Source organism: Lutzomyia longipalpis, chromosome 1 (assembly GCF_024334085.1).
Source record: "Lutzomyia longipalpis isolate SR_M1_2022 chromosome 1, ASM2433408v1".
Lineage (NCBI taxonomy): Eukaryota > Metazoa > Arthropoda > Insecta > Diptera > Psychodidae > Lutzomyia > Lutzomyia longipalpis.
In genome coordinates this window covers 10972322-10993932 of record NC_074707.1, presented here as the reverse complement: position 1 = coordinate 10993932, position 21611 = coordinate 10972322, and the positions used below count along the sequence as shown (strand labels likewise).

General features: G+C 41.9%; 3 protein-coding genes across 7 annotated transcripts in view; 2 read left to right on the top strand and 1 right to left on the bottom strand.

The window, feature by feature from the left end:
* LOC129790048 (solute carrier family 35 member B1 homolog) overlaps positions 1-21611 on the bottom strand; it is a 766332-nt gene that overhangs the window by 615334 nt on the left and 129387 nt on the right. The gene's annotated exons all lie outside the window — the stretch shown is intronic.
* LOC129788605 (zinc finger protein swm) lies at positions 726-7821 on the top strand. 4 transcript variants are annotated; one of them, XM_055824837.1, is made up of 6 exons: positions 726-911; positions 1186-1304; positions 1397-1581; positions 2952-5060; positions 6803-6931; positions 6995-7821. In XM_055824837.1, exons 1-6 carry the CDS (start codon positions 853-855, stop codon positions 7163-7165), a joined length of 2772 nt encoding a protein of 923 aa, XP_055680812.1. In that variant the 5' UTR covers positions 726-852; the 3' UTR covers positions 7166-7821. The 4 variants fall into 4 exon arrangements, with proteins under 4 accessions (XP_055680812.1, XP_055680803.1, XP_055680795.1 ...); XM_055824828.1 differs by having other exon boundaries at positions 729-911; positions 2949-5060; XM_055824820.1 differs by having other exon boundaries at positions 738-911; positions 6803-7821.
* On the top strand, positions 8655-20930 carry LOC129788143 (eIF-2-alpha kinase activator GCN1). The gene is made up of 5 exons (XM_055824171.1): positions 8655-8764; positions 8837-8939; positions 9065-10029; positions 11880-12726; positions 14751-20930. The coding sequence occupies exons 1-5, from the start codon at positions 8750-8752 to the stop codon at positions 20810-20812; spliced, it is 7992 nt and encodes a 2663-aa protein (XP_055680146.1). The 5' UTR covers positions 8655-8749; the 3' UTR covers positions 20813-20930.

Genomic DNA, 21611 nt, shown 5'->3' with positions numbered 1-21611 from the left:
TAAACACATCAGCTTCCAACTAATCAAAAACTTGACTAAATTCCTCAAATTCTCAAGAATTACTTGAGAATACTGAAAATTCTTTTTATTTTTTATTTTAAAGCTTTACGGCCCCAGCCTTTTCAAGCCACAAGGCCAGTGAAAATTCTTAAGAAATTGAAAATTTTAGAATAAGTTATTTTAAATTTTTAGGAATTTTTAAATTCAACAGGATCCAAGGAATCAAGAACTTGAGTGAGCTCCTTAAACTCTCAAGAAAATAACTTAAAAATTCCTTAAAAAATTGATAGTTTTTGAATAATTTTAAGTATTCTTGTGATTTTTGTGCTTTTTGTGCATTTAGGAATCACTCGATAACGGTCATTGCTCGAATTTTCCATTGTTCCCACGCAAACTTCGCGCCATTCGCTTTCTCTCTCAACCTCGTTCAACCACGGATTTTGCATCCCACTCGTTCTTCTGGAAAGTGTGACTGTTTGTTGTTTGAAATATTGGAAATTTTCATTTGTTATTCCGCCAACTTCACACCGTATTTCCTGTTTTTCGCGTGTCCCACAAAGACCTCCAATCAAGCATAACTTTTCAGAACAAATTGATCAAAATTGCGATTTCTTAGAAATTCTTTTTGAATTTTTACATCATTTATAAATAAACAGAAATTCACTCGAAAGCTCAATGAAGTAAATTAGGGAAAGTAGCAGTAAAAGAATGAAAACGTCCAGTGTGCTTGTTGTGGGACACACTAATTCTTTTGACCACACCATTTGCAAAGAGAGAGAAAATTTTTTTCTGTGAAAATCGTAGGAAAAAGTGGATTTTATAGAAAGTGCAGTGAATTTGTAGCAACGTACAATGCACGTGAACAACCCCGAAGCACTAAAGAGCTGGTTAGCAGTTGTTCTGAAGCCACTGTGAGTACCTTTGCGGTGTTTTTGGGGTAATTAGCGCAGATTGCACGATAGGGCGAAAGGGGGCTGCGGAAAATCCTGTTTTGTGCCCCCGAAAGGGAACACGCTGTGGCGCAGAGAGCACCCATGACGGGAGGGAGGTACTCTGCGTCCGGATATAACTATTGCATGGCTAAAAATAGATTCCCTCGTATGCGATTGGGGCGCCCCCCGTGCGTCTCTTTGCCCCCAACCCGATTAGTAATGTATCTCACTTGATTTTTTTTATTACTTTCAGTTGCGACGCTGAGCCGTGTGCCCTGGCGCGCTACGTGTTGGCCCTCCTCAAGAAAGATAAACCCATCCGGGAGCTGACACAGTGTATGACGGAGCAGCTGGATGTTTTCCTCGGTCCTGGTGAGTTGTCATTTGACCTTGAGAATCATTCTCTCCCACTGAGAATGATTCTATAAGTACCCTCCGTGAAATATTTTTGTATCTATTTTCAGAAACAAAACCCTTCTTGGAGAGACTTCTTGCCGCAATTAAGACAGAAGAGTACATAACACAAGCAGGAGCAAGTCCAGCTCCTGCGGCACCTTCACTCCTCCCCCAGGCACCTGTACCACCACCACCCACGCTGGAACCGAGTAAAACAGTCAAAGGAACCCGAGAATGCACCCCACCACTTGATGTGAGTAAAGAATATCGAATTTCCTGACCATTTTGGGCAACAACTCGTCCTTAACCTCAATCCTTCTCTTGAATATTTAGTTGGTATACCACATTCGTGGCCAACACCAAGTATTGTAATCGCCGGAAAAACCGACCACCTCAGATCGGGCTCAAACTTGGTATGAGCACGTTTTAGACATCCCACATTACGAAAATGGTGGTGGAAAATTTTTGATCCTGCCGGCCGTCCTGCCGGCCTCTGGCCCGAACTTTGCTTTATAACTCGAGAACGGTAACAGTTAGAGACTTCCGGTTGGAAGTTTTCTATAGAAATGTGGGTGTAAATTTTCATTTTTTCACATTTTCAAAATCCAAGATGGCCGCCGTTCGCCATTTTGAAACACCGTCAACCACTTCCTTAATAGTTAGAGGTCTGAAATTTTAGTATGTTGTAGGGCTCAGTGAGACGTTTTCATAAACAATTCATACTTGACAATCGGTCAAGCGGTTTAGCAAATATGGCGGCCTAAAGCAAAAAGTGTTTTTTCGATATAACTCGAGAACGGCTTGACCGATTTTGACCAACTTAAGCTCAAATGAAAGGGTTCAAGAAGCCCTACAACTATTTAGAACATTCCAAGTTCCAAAAACATCCGCAAGAGGCGCTAGAATCAAAAACAAAAATTGCCTAATTTTAAGGGGCAATATCTTTGAATCCCCATTATCGATTTCTTTTAAATTTTGATATTTTGTAGCCTGACTCAATATCTTTCACCAGTCCGAAAATGAAGAAAATCTATGTCGCCGTTTAGAAGATATGGCCATTTGAAAAATTCTTGAATTTGAAAAGTTCTAACAACCATATCTCTTAAACGGCTTGTCCGATTTTGCTCAATTTGGTATCAAATTAAAGGTTTTGCAATTCTCTACAACTTTCTAGAACATCAGAAACCTCTAGAACCATTCGTTGAGGACAAAAAATGCAAAAAACTGTTTTGTATATAGCCTATTTTAATACCTTTCTAAAACTAATAAAGAAATTTCTGTAGGTCTTTTAGTACTTGAGATATAACCATTTCTGTCTTTCAAATTGATTAATTTCATAAAAAAAAATCAACTTTGCCTACTAATACTACTCAGAAATTAAATTACAACGCATAGACTGACCCATCCGCGTTGTGGTATACCAACTCTTATAACTGGAAGCGTTATGATTGACTTTTTTCCGGAAGAATAGATTCCTTTCCTGTCTCATTCATCACGAAATTTTCTTATCACTTCTAGTTTTATTTATTTTTTTCATTCACATTTAAAATGATAATTCACGCAAAAAAAAAAAAGAAGAAAAACTAAAAAACATTTTTTTTTTGATAATAAATATTCCAGCAGACTAAGGCCAAAGAGATTGCGGGAGAGAAATTGAGCGATAGTGATATATCCCCCATGCAAATGTCGTCAATTTCCGATGGGAATTTGTCGACGCCATCGGGGCTGAGTACGCAGGAGGCTGCTCCACTGAAGTTCGTACCCGAAAGTGTTCCCCTGAAGGACGTGCCACCACCCAATAAGGAGACCCGGCGTCGACGTGCCTCCATGCGATCTCGCTCACGATCGCGTTCACGTTCCTTTGAGCGCAACCGGAAGTCCCGATCGCGCGATAGACGCCTAGCGGAGCGCGAGAAGTCCGGCCGGCAGTACCGGAAGTCCCCACGGCGGTATGACAGGCGAGAACGCTCCCCGAAGCTGTACGGCGGTCGTGTACGCAACCGTAGCCATTCACAGTCACGCAGTCGATCGGGGTCACCGCGGAAGGTATCCAGGTCAATGTCACCCAATGCTGCGGCGGAGGGAACGGGTGGGGTGCCGAGTAAACGACAGCGATGCAGGGATTTCGATGAGAAGGGTTACTGCATGCGCGGCGAGACGTGCCCATGGGATCACGGGGTGGATCCCGTTGTGCTGGAGGACATCAACAATCCCCTGATAATTGCTCAATCCACGGGGACGCATATGCGTGGTGTGAGTAGTGAATACAACCCCGATGCACCGGATATGTGGACACGAGGTGGGAGCTTTATGGGTCCACGCGGAGGACCCCATCGTGGGGGTCTCAATGCGGGCACATATCCACGAATCCCCGGTGCAAACTTCCGACCCGGTGCTGGTTTTTCATTCCCCCTGAATCCGTCTGTGACAACGCCCCTGCAGCGTGAACTTATTTCCGTACCTGTGGTAGACGCCAATGGCCCCGGGGGGGATGTTTCGGCACAGATGAAGCGGCGCTTTGAGCCCGAAGACACCGTAGCCGTTGCCGAGGGTCCGGCCAAGAGGAAACCCATTGGGAGTCGTCTAGGCCCCCGGATGGGCGGTGGGGGGCTAGGAGGGGGTGGCGGTGGGCCTGGACCCAAGACAAATTGTTCCCTGGAAATTCGCAAAGTGCCACGGGGTCTCAACTCCATTGCCCACTTGAATAATCACTTCTCCAAATTCGGCAAAATTGTCAACATCCAGATTTCCTACGATGGTGACCCAGAGGCAGCCATTGTGACCTTCTCGGAGCATTTTGAGGCGAATGTGGCGTACCGTAGCACCGAAGCTGTTCTCAATAATCGCTTCATTAAAGTCTTCTGGCACATACCGGGGAATAGTAGTGGCGGCAATGCGGATCACAGTGGGAAGGATGAGCAGCCGGGGCATATGCAGCAGCAGATGAATCACCGGAAACCATTCCCACCCAATCAGTATCAAGTTAACAATCTGCCCGCCAACCCTGTGCCAGCTGCTGATCCTAGTCAGAATGCCACAGCCACCCCCGTGGCCTCCACATCATCCGGAGCGAATGCCAGCACCACAACGGTGACACCACAGACTGCTGGTGCAGCAGCAGCTAATGCTGCAGCCGTACAGCTACGCCTCAAGGCGAATCGTCTAACGCGCAATGCTGCCGAATTGCTGCGTAAGAAGCAGGAGGAGAAGGTCAAAGCGGCTGTCCAACTGGCCCATGGGCTGCACAAGAGGAAGCATGAATTGCTTCAGGAATCCCTGAAGCAGATGCGTTCAGCTCTTGAGTTGATGGATCGCGTTGATAGTTCAGATCCACAGAGACCGCGTATGATGCAATCCGTGAAGGATTTGCAGGACACCATTGAGAAGCTGCGTGAAGAGATTGCGGCGGAACAGGCCAAGATTGCCAGTCAAACGCAAAATGTCCCACCGGGACGAAAATCAAAGGAGCAGCATCAGAAGGAGTTGCTCGATGTGGAGTTGGAGCTTATTGCGTTGCAGCAGGAGGGGCAGGATACCACGGCCATCCAGAAGAAGTTGCTTGAGATGCAGCGTACGTACAGAGTGGCACCAGCACGGGCTCACTTCCCCGGTAGGGCACCACGTGTCCGGCCAGCCCCACCTGGGTCCACAAGTGTCGACAGGCGTCCCACAACGCTCTACATAACTGGCTTCCAAGCGGAGGACAGTGATGCCATTTTGGGGCATTTCAAGGTGAGAATTTCAATTTAAAATTTTGTTTGTTTTCAGATTTTGAGCTCAAACATTGTTTAAGTACGTTTTGGGGGATTTTTTAATGATTTTTATTATGGAATGTCAAACGGTTTGAATGAGAAACGTCAAAACTTATTAAAATGACTTTAAACTTTAGAGAAAAAAAAGTCTTCCGTTACAAAAGAAATGCCAAAGTTACCAAAAATATATAAAAAGTTAAAAAAGAGAAGTCAAACTTTAGTAAAAATGTCAAGTTTTAAAAAAGAAATGTCAAATTACAATAGAAATTATAAGTTAGAAAAGATATCAAATTTTATAAAAGAGACATCAAATATTAGAAAAAAGATGTCAAAAGTTAGAGAAGAAACGTCAAATTTTGATAAAAAAGATTCCAAAATCACAAAAGAAACGTCAAACGTTAAAACAGACATCAAGCATTAGAACGAAAACATCAAGTGTTAGAAATGTCAAACTTTAGAAAAAAAAACGTCAAGGAACGTCAAAAGTTTTTACAGAAACGTCAAGCTTAGGAAAAAACGTCTTGCGTCATTAAAGAAATGTCAAAATTAAAGAAAAAGTCATAAGTTTAAAAAAAAATATACAATATTAGAAAAGAGACGTCGAACGTTAAAAAAGAGTTGTCAAACTTAAATTTAAAAAAAAAGTCATAAAAGAGATGTCAAAGTTACAAAAAAAGACCTCAAATCATTAGAAAAGAGAAGTCAAACTTAGATAGAAAACGTAATTTCTTGTAAAAGAAAAATAAAAAGTTATAAAATAATCAAAAAAATTTATAAAAGAAACATCAAAAGTTAGAAAAAGAAAAACGTCAAACTTTAGATGTCAAAGCTACATAACAAACATTAGAAACGTCAAAGGTTGAAACACAAACGTCAGAGGTTAGAATAGAAAAGTCAGGCGTTAGAAAAGATAGGTAAAAAGAAAAAGTTTGAGTAAAAACGTCAAATGTTCGAAATGTCAAAACTATTGTGGTTGAATATCAAACGGTTTTAATAAGAAACATCAAAAGCTATAAAAAAAGACTTCTAACTTAAGAGATGAAAACACGTTTTGCATTATAAAAGAAATGTCAAAGTTACAAAAGAAATATCAAAAGTTAGAAAAAAAATATATGAAAATTTAGAAAAGAGACATAAAACATTAGAAAAGAAACGTCAAAAGTTAGGAAAGAAATGTTAAACTTTGATAAAGAAATGCCAAAGTTATAAAAGAAACGTCAAAATTTGCAAAAGAAACGTCAATCTTTAGATGTCAAAGTAATAAAACAAACATTAGAAAAGAGATTTCAAGGGTTAAAACCGAAAAGGTTAAGGTTTAGAACAGAAAAGTGAAGTGTTCGAAAAGATACGTCAAAAGTTAGAGCAGAAACGTCAAGCGTTCGAAATGTCAAATTCTCCAAAGAACGCAATGCATTTTTAAAGAAATGTCAAATTTACAACAACAAAAAATCAAAACTTAGAAAAGAAATATAAAATTTTAGAAAAGAGACGTCAAATGTTGGGAAAGAAACGTCAAGCGTTGAAAAGGGATGTCAAACATTACAACAGAAAACGTCAAGTGTTCGAAATGTCAAACTTTAGATGAAAAAAAGAAAATAAAAGATCAAACGTCAAACATTAAAAGAGAAACGTCAAACTTGAGAGAATAAATGTCAAACTATTAGAACAGAAAATAATAAATCAAATTTCAACGTATAATAAAAATCATGTTAACTTTTGCAGCACTTTGGGGAGATTACAAAGAACGAATTGGACGTGAGTATTCCCCTTTTGACCATCTCCTTTGCAACTCGTCTACATGCAGAGCAAGCCATGATCCGGGGGAGGATTTTTAAGGAAAAACCTCTCCAGGTGAGCCTTAAAAATTTTTTCAATAAAAAGGGAACTTTTAAGCAAAAACTTGTCATTCGGCAGATCAATTGGTCGCCGAAAAAAGTGGAAATGGACACGCAGAAAGCAGAAGCTGGAGCTGCAGTGAATGCTGAGGCAATGGAATCAGTCGACATGGAGTCTGTGGAGTTGAGAATTGAGGATGAGGAGGAGGAGGAAGATGCCGAATCGGAGGATCGTTCATGGCGTCGTTGATGTGTTTAAAATGAATTTGCTTGAAGCTTTCAAAAAGAAAAAATGAAGAAGAAAAGAAAACTTTAAAAAGTTTTTAAAAGAGAGATCAGAAAAACTGATTTTGCGTATCGTTGTACATTTTTTTTTAACTATAAGTCGTACACATAAGTAATTAATCTATTCTTAAATTAAGTAATTGATAAACACCCATGAATTTCCTTCTCAAAAGAATTTCAAAAACAAACAAAAACATTTTTTATTTAATTCTCAATCAAAAAAATTTACTTTGAATTTATTTTTGCTCCAAGTTTAATTTTTTTAAGCCCTCTTTTACAAGAAAATAGCAAAGAAGATTGTAAGAAAAATATCTTTTGTGTTTTTTTTCTCTTTTTGTGTTTAATACAAGAAAAAAGATATTTTTCCTTAATTAACAGGATTATAATATAATTATGTATAATTTTTAAGTGAACATTTTTCTAAGAAAAAAAAATGAAACAGATAAAATGGAAAAATGAAAATAATAAAAAATATCCCATAAAATAAAAATAGAAATATCGGTGGAGAAAAAAAAAGTAAAAACAAAACACCGAAGAAAAAATAATAAAATAGTAAAAGAAAATAAAAGGAATTTCAAGGATCCGATTAAAATATACAAAGTAATAATTGAGATTAAAAAATGTCTTTTATTTCCAATTTTTAGTGACAATTTTTAAGGATTTTTTACTTTTTTTCTCGCAATTTTTGCGATTTTTGAATTTGGCGCCCTTAATTGTAGTTCCAAAAAGCACAATTTTTACTTTTTGGCGCTGTTTGCTTATGAGAAAATGAGATGGATGCATTTCAACGCTATCCGTCTCCCTCACACAAACAGTTTTTCGCAATTTTCTGGCGTTTTTCACAGAATTTCCCAGCAAAATTGCCTTTTTTGTGATCAGGAAGGGACGCCACGTCGATTGGCATCAAAAATTCCAAAAGTCACGAAAATCCATTTCCGGGAAAAAAAAGTGCGTGTAAAATCCCCAACCGTCAAAATTTCCGCGGGCTCCAAATTCCTCACAGAGAGGCTCCCCGGGGGCCTTGGAGCCCCCAGAAGTACTTCAGGAACTCCAAAAATGCGTTTTACCTCCAAAAAATTGTCGAAAAAAACAAGGAAATCGCGAATTTTGTCTAGATGCAAAAAAAATACGTTAAAGTTCAAAGTTTTCGGCGTAGTACTCCAAATTTTGTGGCGGCAAAGAAATCAGCGCCACGTCGTGGAAAATTCACAAAGTACACCTTTCGCGGTTTTTTTGGAAATCTTTTATTTTAAAAAGAAAAATGTTTTGTTTTATTAAAAATTCAAGCTTTTCTGGTCTTCTAAGGGCTTTTCTGGAACATTTTACGGCTTTTCCTCACAAAAAGCTTGAGAAAATTGCAGAAAACAGCCTGTGAGAACGAGACGAATAGCGAGTATTGCTCTCTTCTCGCTCTTTTTCGTCGCCTGCACCGTTACTTGCTGCAAAAACTCATCATTTTACAGCAAGTGCTGATCTAAGCGACCAAAATCTGTCAATTTCTGTGTGGAAAAAATGAGAGCCTGCTGAAGATTTTTTTTCCTCCAAAATCATGGCAGATTCTGAGGTTTGTATGCCGGTAGTTGATCCGGAAGGAAGCAAAGGAGCCCCCCTTCATGTTAATCCATTTGAATTTCAGCTCAGCAAGGCGTTGAAGGATTTACCGAACCGCGTGATAAATGTTGGCGTGGAAGAGAGAAAAGCCCTGATTGACAATGTTATTCAAGTCCTACCGAATCCTGGTGAGTATCCTCCCACTCTCTGACTTCCGGAGATCCTCTTTAACAGTCCCGGAAGGGGGAAAAGTGCTTTCCGGAGATTTTTCATGTATTTCGCAACATAACCTTAAAAGAAAATCAACTTTCAGGCATAAATACAACGGTTGTGAAGGGGATTTGTCGTGTAGTTGGGACAACGTTGACCAAGTACCGTGATCCTGCATCTCAGGGCCTAATTCGGAACTTGATTGTGGCATTGGTGCAGCAGCACAATGACTGGACACTGGAGCACTTCAATGGGGTCTTCAAGACACTCCTTACGAAGGATTTGGCCTCAGCACCGGCAATTAAGGCTTCCCAGGCTGCTGTGATTGCCCTCACGTGGGCTAATCTGCTCGTAGTTCACCGGAAATGTGACTCAAAGGTCACTGAGACGGAATTCCCGAAGCTCCTGGAGCATCAATCGCAGCTCTACCAACTTGCACTGTCCGTAGCCAATCCCAAATTAACCCAGAAGGCAGATGAACTCCTGGAGCAATGCTGGGAATCAGCAAATGTCTTAGATTCCACGGAAGTCTTGTTGAAAATGGAACCAGCATCGAATGTGATTCTCCTCCTTGCAGCTGCCATTCGTTTCTGTGACACTTTCAATCCCCAAGAGGAGCTCCTGGAGAAGAATAAGGCAAAAGTTCTGGAACACTTCATTAAAGGCTTGATTACCGTGAAGACAAAGCCGAATGTTTACTTCTTCACCGTCTGCCAGAATATCCTGCAATCAATCACAAAGGAAGAATTCCAATCGTCTGTCCTTCCGGCACTTCAGCGTGCAATGCTCAGAAGTCCGGAGATTATCCTTCAGGGCGTGGGGGCGATTGTGCGGGAGGTTGATGTGGGCATGAGTGACTTTGCAATGGACATGGGGAAGACTCTCATTCAAAATCTCTACTCCAAGAACGATGTGACGCGTCAGGAAGCTGCGGATTCACTGAGGTACGTTGCGGAGAAATGCGAGAGCGCGGAAACAATTGAGAATCTCCTCAAGCATATCTTCGGTGTGTGGAATGGCTCCGATGGGAAGATCACCGTCGTTGAGTATCGCATCAATGTACTTCAGGTGAGTACATTGCACAAATTCCTTTAGCCAGTGGCGTAGCCAGGGGGAGTTTTGGGGGTCAAAATCCCCTCCTCAAGCCAAATTAACTTGAGAACAGATTGACCAAAAAATTTAAATTTGCAAAATATCTCATCAAAAAATGAAAAAAAATTATGTCGCCATTTTCGAAAAATTCGAGTTCGAAATTTTCGAAAACTTTGTTTTTGATTTTAGCGCCTCTTGCGGTCATTTCTCGAAGTTGCAATGTTCTAGACATTTGTAGGGTTTCACGAAACCTTTCATTTGCACTTGAGTTGAACAAAATCGGACTTGTAGAACCCGAGATATGACATGCCAACTTTGGAAGGCTATATCTCGAGAACGGATCCATAGATTTTCTTCATTTTTGGCATGGAGCTAGATAATATGGTCAGCTACAATATATCAAAAAATGAAAAAAAAAATTATGTCGCCGTTTTCGAGATATTCATCGAAAACTCATCGAAAATTTTGTTTTTGATTTTTGGCCCCCTAGCGGTCACTTTTGAAACTTCGGATGTTCTATAGAGTTGTGGGGTTTGTTGAGAGCTTTCATTTGAACCCGAGTTGATCGAAATCGGTCAAGCCGTTTTCGAGTTATGGTCGATTTTCGATGAAAAATTGTGGCGGCCATATTGACTAAACGGCTTGACCGATTTTCGAAAATGAGGTATCGTTGGAAAGGTATTGATGGCCCCTACAACATATAAAAATTTCAGATTTTTAGCTATAATAGCGGCTGAGATATAGCGAAAACAAAATTTTGAGGTTATTCAAAATGGCGGACGAAGGGGTGGGGGGGTGGATTTGACATCATAATCGGATTTCTTCAGGTCGATATTTAAACTTTGCCGTTTACCGCAAGTCTCTATCTATTACCGTTCTCTTGCAATTTAAGTTTATAATCCGGCCGGCCGGAAAAAACTTATTTTTGGCGCATACGTTTTTTGGAATGTGGGGACCCTAATTCGTGCTCATCCCAAGTTTGAGCCCGATCTGACGACTTTCGATTTTGCTCGGTACACAAAAGCTGTGTCTGAAAGAAACACAGCTAAAATGTCATGCATAGAAAAACCAATGTCATGCATAAAAAACTTAGGTCATGCATCTAAAAATATGTCATGCATAAAAAAACTTAGGTCATGCATATGAAAAAAAATGTCATGCATAAATTTTTCAATCCCAAATTTAACTTAAAATATCTCCCCCCAAAATTTCGTTCTGGCTACGACCCTGCCTTTAGCAACTTGAAGTTTAAACATCCAATAAACTTTTCTTCCCTGAATGGTTTGATGTGCTTCCCGGAAAGTGCCAAAAGTGGCTGGAAGTTGTGTTGTCACCCTGTCCATTGCATCAGAATGTTTCTAAGGGATCTCAGGAATTTCCTTTACAACACCCGGTTGATCCTTGATGTCATCTTTGGGTCAAAATCTGAGTTGATAAAAATGAACAGATTTTGACCCAAAGATGACATCAAAGATCAGCCGGAAGTTGAAAGGGGAGTTCTTTAGATCCCTTAGAAACTTCCTGATGCAATGAACAGTCTTCATGAATAACTTCCAGTCACTTCGAGCACTTTCCGGGAAGCACATCAAATCATTCCGGGAAGAAAAATTTATGAAATTTTTTTAAAAGGGTACAAACTTCAAGTTTCTAAATTCTTTTTTGCTAAGATATCACAGCTTTGAGAAATGACCACAAGGGGCGCTGGAGGCAGTTTTTTCTACGAAATTTCAAACTAGAATATCTTGAGAACGGATCGATGGATTTTGATCAAATTTTAGAATCATTTAGCTTTGGTCAGGATCTTTATTTTACCTTTTTTTTTTCAGGGAATTGGAAATCTCAGCTACAACGGCCTCCTTCCTGAATCAATGGATTCCATTCTGAGCTTAGTTGTGGATAATTTCGTCAAGATCCTCGAAACGGAGAGTCACGAAAAGATCCTCTGTCATTCATTGGAAATGTTCAGCCTGTGGGCGAGTAATTTCGAAGGGGAACTTCCCGGAAAGATAATCTCAGTCTTCCGGAAGGGCATTGAGGGGAAATCTGTGACGCAAAATGTTCGTATAAGTTATCTAGATTGGCTCCTAGCATGCCTCCAGGGGGGAACGTTGAAGAACGGCGGGGAGCTGATCCCATTTCTGCTGAAGACCGTTGAAAAGGCAGCTCAGAATCCCACGCAAATCCCCGCAGTGACCGAAGGGTTGTGTGCCAGCTGTATTATCCTGCTCCTCGAGAGTCGCCTTGATGAGGAGCAATCGGCCAAACTCTCCACTTTCTGGGGAATAATTCTCGATTTGAATAAGCAGGTGTTCATCACGGAGAAATTCATCGCCAGCGTTCCCGCAGAGACTCTCAAGCATGTTATGTTGCTCATTGAGAAGCTCCTTCTGTATCATTTTGATCGCCTCAAGGGATGTCCGGATGTTCTCTACAGAGCTGCTGTAACATGCATGACAACATCCTCCGTGTACGTGCGGATCTACTGTCAGGCACTCACGCGGAATATTGCAATCAGTGAGAATGGAGTGATGCTTATTCTGGAATTCCTTTCAAAACTAACCACCTACATGGAGACTGCAAAGATTCACATGGATACAGAGGCAGGAGCTGAGGAAGGAAGTATCCCCGTTGCGGCTTTTATTGACACCATTGAAACACTTTGTACATCAAAAGGTGAGTTTCCTTCATTTTTTTCTTAATTTTATTCAGTAGCGTAGCCTAGAAAGGGAATTTTAATGGTCTAAATATTCTGACAATTCAAGAAGTTTAAAATTTGCTTCTTTACAAGTCTTAAAGAATTATTTCCGGCTAAAAATTAAATTGGAAAAAAAATATAAAGGAGCGTAAAACGTTAGAAAGAAAATGTCAAAAGTTAGGAAAAAAACCCCAATAAATGTTAGAAAAAGAACGTCAAACTTTAGGAAAGATACTTCAGAGGTTAGAAAGGAAATGTCATTTGCTAGAACTGTCAAAATGTCAGGAAAAAGACATCTAAATTTACTAAAGAAACGTCAAATGTTAGAAATAGGATGCCAAAGTGTTAGAAAAGAATTATTAAATGTTAGAAAAGAGACATCAAAAGTCAGAACAGTTTCAGATGACAGAAGTTGTCAAACGTTAGAATTACAAATTATCTGACGTTAGTGAAGTCAAATTAAAAAAAGTTGGAAAAATTAACGTCAAGCCGTTAGAAAATAATTACCAATTGTTAGAAAAAGAAAATCAGACGTTGGAAAATAATCTTCATGCAAAACAAAGGAAATGTCAAATGTTAAAAAAATAACGTTTGACGTTAGAAAAGATACATTTAACGGGAAGAAACGTCAGAACGTTAAAATATAAATGTCAAGTATCAGAGAAAAAACGACAAACAATAAAAAAGGAACTTCACACGATTGAAAATCAATATTAGACGAAAGAAAAGAAATGTCCAAGTTTTTAGCAAAAACATCAAATGTTAGAGAAAGTACGTCAAATGTTAAAAATTTTAAATATCAGAAAAGAAATATCTGACGTTAGGGAAGACAAATTGAAAGTTGGAAAAAACGCCAAATCGTTAGAAAATAATTATCAAGCATTAGAAAAATGGAAATCAGACGTTGGAAAATAATTTTTAGGCGTTTCCTCAATTACTAGAAATGTCAAATGTTAGAAAAGTAACGTCTGACGTTAGAAAAGAGACATCTAACGGGAAAAAATGCCTAAATGTAAAAAAATAACTGTCAAGTATAAGGAAAAGGACGTTAGATGATAGAAAAGGAACTTGACACAATTTAAAAGCAATCTAAGACGGTAGAAAGGAAATGTCAAACGTTTGGAAAGAACATTGAACTTTTCTTAACAAAATGCTATAAAAAAAAATATCTAAAAATTAAAAATGAACTGTCAAACGTTAGGAAAAGAAAAACGTCAAATGTCAAATAGTAGAACAAAAACATCATATATCAATAAAAAGATGTCAAATTCTAGAATAGAAACATCAAACTTTAGAAAAAAAACGTCAAATAATTAAAGAGACGTCAAAGAATAAAACGTAACCTCAAAATGTTACAAAAAAGACGTCAAACGTTGGATAAAAGATGTCAAGCAATAAAAATCAAATATCCGACATTACAAAAGAAACTTTAAATATTGGGCCTAATTCAGCGACCAAGAAACCCTTGAAATCTTTAAATTTTGTACTGAAATTTCAAGATTTCAAGCGCATTTCAAGGGTTTCTTGGTCGCTGAATAAGGCCCATTATTAAATAAATCTCAAAATTACAAAAGAAACACAAAGTATTTGAAATGACTTTATATGTTAGAAATGAAACATCAAACGTCAAAATTGTCAAAAACTGCTAATTTGAATGCAAAGACCGTTAATAAGCTTAAATAATCTCAATAGTTAAGAATCGAACGTAGACTATACGTGAAAAATGAACAAAGACGGATTTACAGTCGTTTTTTTAGGTTAATTTTTTTTATTCTTCACCGACGTTTCGGACTGTATGAGTCCTTCCTCAGGGCATCAAATCTATTAGTCTAAATTTTTATAAATCTTTAATTCCAAGTCATTCTTTTGAATTCCTTTTAGTGTCCTTTAGAAAGCCCCTAAAATTAATTTCTAGCTACGCCCCTGAATTTCCTTTTTAATTCATTCCCAATTTAAATGTCTCAGAAGAAGATTCCTAAAATGGGGAAAATCTCTCTTCCAGACTTGGAACGTATTGATGCGGAGAAAGTTGCCCTAAAATGCTTACTCTGTTGCCATCATTCAGCTCTTGTGGGGACAAAGAACAATCTGTGGGAATCCCTCCTGAAAGCAATGAAAGTTGATCCCAAAACACTCGTAACGATCAATGGGGGAAAGATCTTTGAGATTCTCCTTCATAACTATCGAATCACGTCAATGTTTGAGAATTCTGTGGCAACGATAAGTCGCATTAATCCGGATATTTTGCTCCCACAAGTCATGGAGATGGTCTCCTCGGAGCTGGGGTGTGAAGCCATGTCCAATGTGACTGATGATGAATACTTTACGTATTTGACGCCTGAAGGGGAATTGTACGATAAGAGTGTTATCCCCAATTCCGAAGACATTTATCAGGTGTCGGGGATGAAGCGTGAGAATAAGGTTTACAGCTACAAGGAGCAAGTTGAGGAGTTGCAGCTGCGCCGGGAGATTGAGGAGAAGCGTCGCAAGGAGGGTAAGGCAAAGCCAATTCAGCTTACGCCGAAGCAGAAGGAAGCCATAAAGAATCAAACTGATAAGGAGAATGCAATCAGGGCTCGTTTAACTGATATCAATGATCGGCTTTTGAAGTTGATATCGATGATTGAGAGTGTTTCAAAGGGGAATCCCGAGCAATTGGCAACGCACTTTAGTTGCCTTCTGCCGAATATTTTGGCTCAACTGAAGAATCCACTTGCTGCTCCACTTCTCACGAAGCTCTATCATCATTTGCGCCTATCCTGCTTCCCGGAGGCTCTTCATGCGTTGAGAGATTCCCTGGCCGTGACAACGATTCGTCTGTATGAGCCTCACTGTGATCTTCCGGAGAATTGGGTTGAGGCTCCAATCAATGAGAGTGTAGCCACAGTGTTGGCGGAATTGTATTCAGCCATAGCTGAGGAGGAGAATGAGGTGAACGGGGAGACGGAGAATGGGCAAACGGAGGGGATTCTCTCATCTCCGGCTTTTTGCTATGCTTTTGAATTCCTCCGGAAGTGCATGTCAATGCCACCGGTGTCAAAGGATGAGAACTTACTCCTCTATGGGATCCATATTATCAGTCAGCATGCTCAGACACGTGGGGTTAGTGATCGGGGATTAGCTACAGACTACAGGCATCCGAAGTATTTGCCCCGATTGGAAATGATGAGACTCCTTCTCGGGATAATCAGCAAGAATCGTGGAAGGGTTCAAACTCAGGCTGTTTCAGCTCTTCTCGATGTGGCAGAAGCCTCCTCCGGACGGGAGTACTGTGCAAAACCAACACGGGATGAGCTGGAACTTCTCCTGAAAGCCATTGAGAATAGCACAGAGGCCATACGAGATGTTGCCTTAAGGGCTCTTCTTATTCTCGTGGAAACTTTTGCATCCTTTGAATGTGATCCTGATCTCCATCGTCGGCTCATTTGTCGCTTGTGGATTGCAAAGCACGACATAAGTGATGATAATCGTGGATTGGCTGAAAATCTCTGGACTGCATCGCACTTTGTTCTCCCAAAGGATGTTACGAGGTATCTCATGAAGGATGTCATTCATCAGGAGTCTTGTATTCAGAAGGCAACGGCTAGTTCTCTCGTGTCAATCCTGGCAGAAGACTCTGAGCCTCTTCAGGAGATCCTTGATCAACTTCTGAGCATCTACAATGACAAACTAGCGATGATTCCGCCGAAACTCGATCAGTTTGATCGGGAAATTGAACCGGCTATTGATCAATGGGGACCAAGGCGTGGTGTGGCTTATGCTCTGTGCCAGGTATCGCAGTTCTTCGATGAGAAACAAGTCTTCTCGACGATCCAATTCATGGTTTCAAAGGGCCTAGGTGATCGGGATGAAATGGTGCACAAGGAAATGCTAGCAGCTAGCTTGGCAATTGTGGATAAGCATGGAAAGGAGACAATTGCTCGCCTGCTTCCCGTTTTTGAGGAATTCCTCGATAAAGCTCCCAATTCTAGTCGCTACGATAACATCCGTCAAGCTGTTGTTATTCTCATGGGATCCCTGGCAAGGCATTTGGAGGTAAATGATGAGCGTATTCAGCCAATTGTTAAGAGACTCCTTGCTGCTCTTGCAACGCCATCGGAAACTGTTCAGGAAGCTGTAGCCAGTTGTCTGCCACACTTGATTCCCTCCGTGAAGGATGAAGCACCGCAGATGATTAAGAAGTTGCTGCATCAACTTGTCAAAGCGGAAAAGTACGGAGAAAGACGTGGTGCGGCCTATGGAATAGCGGGAATTGTCAAAGGATTGGGAATTATTTCGCTGAAGCAATTGGACATTATGACAAAGCTAACAAACTACATTCAGGACAAGAAGAACTACAAATCCCGCGAAGGAGCTCTCTTTGCCTTTGAGATGCTCTGCAAGACACTTGGGAGGCTCTTTGAACCCTACATTGTGCACGTTCTCCCATTCCTGCTTCAGTGCTTCGGGGATTCATCGCAATACGTCCGGCAGTCGGCTGATGATACGGCGAAGGTTGTGATGGGAAAGTTGTCGGCTTATGGTGTTAAATTGGTACTTCCGGCACTTCTGAATGCCCTCGATGAGGATTCGTGGCGCACAAAGACAGCTTCCGTTGAGCTACTCGGTGCAATGGCTTACTGTGCCCCTAAACAGCTATCATCCTGCCTCCCAAGTATTGTCCCGAAGCTCATTGAGGTTCTCAGTGATTCACATTCGAAGGTACAAGAAGCCGGGGCAGATGCCCTCCGTGTTATCGGGTCGGTAATAAAGAATCCCGAAATTCAGGCGATTGTACCCGTTCTCCTGCGCGCTCTTGAAGATCCGGCAAATAAGACTTCGGCTTCCCTTCAGAGTTTACTTGAAACGAAGTTTGTTCACTTTATTGATGCTCCGTCGTTGGCTCTCATTATGCCCGTTGTACAGAGAGCCTTCATTATGCGATCTCCGGAAACGAGAAAGATGGCAGCAAAGATTATTGGGAACATGTATTCGTTGACTGATCAAAAGGATCTAACGCCGTATCTTCCAAACATTATTCCCGGTCTCAAAACTTCCCTTCTGGATCCTGTACCGGAAGTGCGTGCTGTGTCAGCTCGGGCTCTTGGGGCAATGGTACGAGGAATGGGTGAATCCTCCTTTGAAGATCTCCTTCCGTGGCTTATGCAAACGCTGACGTCTGAGAGTAGCAGCGTTGATCGATCTGGAGCAGCTCAGGGGCTTTCGGAGGTTGTTGGAGGGCTCGGAGTTGAGAAGCTGCACAAATTGATGCCTGAAATTATAAGTACAGCTGAACGCAATGATATAGCTCCGCATGTCAAGGACGGGTACATAATGATGTTCATCTACATGCCAGCTGCTTTCCCGAGTGAGTTTACACCGTACATTGGACAGATCATTAATCCAATCTTGAAAGCTCTAGCAGATGAGAATGAGTACGTGAGGGAGACAGCACTAAAAGCTGGTCAGAGAATCGTCAACATGTATGCAGAATCGGCAATTGCACTCCTTCTTCCGGAACTGGAGAAAGGGCTCTTTGACGACAACTGGCGCATTCGCTTTAGTTCTGTTCAACTCCTTGGGGATCTGCTGTATCGTATTTCGGGAGTTTCGGGCAAGATGACAACTGAAACAGCCAGTGAGGATGATAACTTCGGTACAGAACAATCGCATACTGCCATCATTCGATCTTTGGGTGCGGAGAGGCGAAATAGAGTTCTAGCGGGTCTCTACATGGGTCGTAGCGATGTCTCCTTGATGGTACGTCAGGCTGCTTTGCACGTGTGGAAGGTTGTTGTGACAAACACCCCACGTACACTTCGTGAAATTTTGCCAACACTCTTTGGGTTACTTCTTGGATGCCTTGCCAGTACAAGTTTCGATAAGCGTCAAGTGGCCGCGAGGACTCTTGGGGATCTAGTAAGGAAACTAGGTGAACGAGTTCTTCCCGAGATAATACCTATTCTCGAGCGTGGATTGAATTCCGATCAAGCTGATCAACGCCAGGGGGTGTGTATTGGTTTATCCGAAATCATGGCGTCCACATCAAAGGACATGGTACTTACATTCGTAAATAGTCTCGTTCCCACGGTGAGACGTGCACTAAGTGATCCTGTTTTGGAGGTACGAATGTCCGCTGCAAAGACATTCGATTCACTCCATGCAACAGTTGGCAATCGTGCCCTCGATGACATCCTACCGTCTATGCTGAATGGACTCAGTGATCCAGATCCCGTTGTGGTTGAGTGCACACTTGATGGCCTACGTCAAGTAATGGCTATAAAGTCACGCGTTGTACTGCCGTATTTGGTGCCACAACTCACTGCAACGCCTGTCAACACGAAGGCTCTTTCAATCCTTGCTTCTGTTGCCGGTGAAGCTCTGACGAAGTTTCTGCCTAAAATTCTCCCAGCTCTCCTTACGGCTCTCTCATCGGCCCAAGGGCAGCCTAATGAAGCTCAAGAGCTAGAATACTGCCAAGCTGTTATACTGTCTGTGAGTGATGAGGTTGGAGTACGAACGATTATGGATACGCTCATGGTATCGACCAAGTCTAATCAGACTGATGTTAGGAGGGCTGCAGCAACACTCCTTTGTGCTTTTTGTACTCATTCTCCTGGAGACTACAGTCAGTACGTTCCACAACTACTGCGTGGTTTACTGCAACTGCTAGCTGATACAGATCGGGATGTACTGCAGAGATCATGGGAGGCTCTCAATGCTGTTACAAAGACACTGGATTCAGCACAACAGATTGCTCATGTTTCCGATGTAAGGCAGGCTGTTAGATTTGCAGCGAGTGATCTCAAGGGGGAAGAGTTACCGGGTTTCTGCCTACCTAAAGGCATCACCCCGCTCCTGCCGGTTTTCCGTGAGGCCATACTCAATGGTTTACCGGAGGAGAAGGAGAACGCAGCTCAGGGGTTGGGAGAGGTGATCTCATTAACATCAGCGGCATCCCTGCAACCGTCAGTTGTTCACATCACGGGTCCACTTATCCGTATTCTAGGCGATCGCTTCAATGCTGGCGTCAAGGCGTCCGTGTTGGAAACACTGGCTATACTACTGCGAAAAGTGGGGGTGATGCTGAAGCAATTCCTGCCGCAGTTGCAGACAACATTCCTCAAGGCCCTACACGATCCACATCGCCTGGTTCGCATTAAGGCGGGGCACGCCCTGGCTCAGCTTGTTGTCATCCACACGCGGGCTGATCCGCTCTTTACGGAAATGCACACGGGGATCAAGGGGAATGATGATTCAGCTGTGAGGGAGACAATGCTGCAAGCCCTGCGGGGGATCACCACACCGGCTGGGGACAAAATGACGGAGCCACTGCGAAAGCAAGTCTACACAACGCTCGTTTCCATGCTCAACTTCCCCGAGGATATTTCCCGTAGTGCTGTAGGTGGTTGCCTAGGGGCCATGTGCAAGTGGTTAACACCTGAGCAGCTCGATGATGCACTGCTGGGACACATCCTGAATGAAGATCATGCAGAAGATTGGGTACTACGGCACGGGCGTACGTCGGCACTCTTTGTTGTGCTCAAGGAAGCTCCTGAGGTGGTTTATGTGCCAAAATATGAAGCCAAAATATGCAAAGTTATCGTGAATTGCATCACATCCGATAAGATTCCAATTGCATGCAATGCCGTACGCGCTGCTGGCTACCTACTGCAGTACTGCATGAATGCCGGGAAGCCCCTACCGCAGCCAATCTTGGGACCATTTGTACGCGCCATGAATCACGTGAGTAACGAAGTGAAGCAACTTCTGGCCAATACGTGCAACTACCTGGCGAAGGTGGTACCGGCGGAGAACACTCCGCCTGAGTTTCTGCGCATCCTCATCCCAATGCTGGTTAATGGCACAAAGGAGAAGAATGGGTATGTCAAGTCCAACTCAGAGACAGCTCTCATTGCCATGCTGCGTCTGCGGACGGGCGAGGAGACGCATCAGAAGTGCATGGCTTTGCTGGAAGTGGGGGCCAGGGAGTCTCTCAGTGAGGTCGTGACGAAGGTGCTGCGCAAGGTGGCTCTTCAGCCGATTGGTAAAGAAGAAGACCTAGACGATACAATTCTGTCTTGATCACAGTTCAATGCAAACGGGATCATCAGTGACCACACTCAATGTATTTTACAGTCAATCCATATTAAGTCGATGTGTCTAATTTCAATAAAAATTTATTATTATAATCTTAAAAAAATACTGGGAGTATTTTATTTTCTTCCTTGTTTATCATACACCGATTTTTTCAAAGGTTATTTTTTTGTCTTTTGATCAGAAAATTTGGCTATTTGGTCAAGAAAATATTTCACTTTGATCAGGGACTGTATTGTCTAAAAGTGAAAAACTCTCGTGATAAACTCCCGAAGGTTTGATCCTTTAAGAAAAATAATGCATCTGTGATAAACTCCTGTAAGATTTTTCCGGTTTTCACGTTCCTTTTGTAGCACCCGACTCACTATCCAGCGAATATTAACCTAGCTCATAGAGTGAGTACCCTTAGATTGGCGGTAACTGTAACGGCTGCCCTTCCCTCGGCAACGGCTTCTGCCCCCAGGTTACAAACCCTCAAATAGGTGAGAGAGAGTACGAGAATCCTCAAGAGAATATAGGAGAGCACTGAGAGAGTAATTATATGAGAGTAGTAAAGAGGGATGATGAGAGTAGAATTAGTAGGAGCTCAGCCTTGTGCGGGTATGGCTGCGCAGTGAAAGTGCTCTGTAGATTTAGTTGAGGACTACGAGGGTGGAGGTTACTGGGGGAGTTGACCAGAGTCCTGTGGCGTCCTCCTATTCAGGGCGCCACACTTTTAAAGCGCTAAAGCCTTCAGGAGTTTATCACGGGAGTTTTTCAGTCTTAGAGAATTCATGCCCAGGAGAAT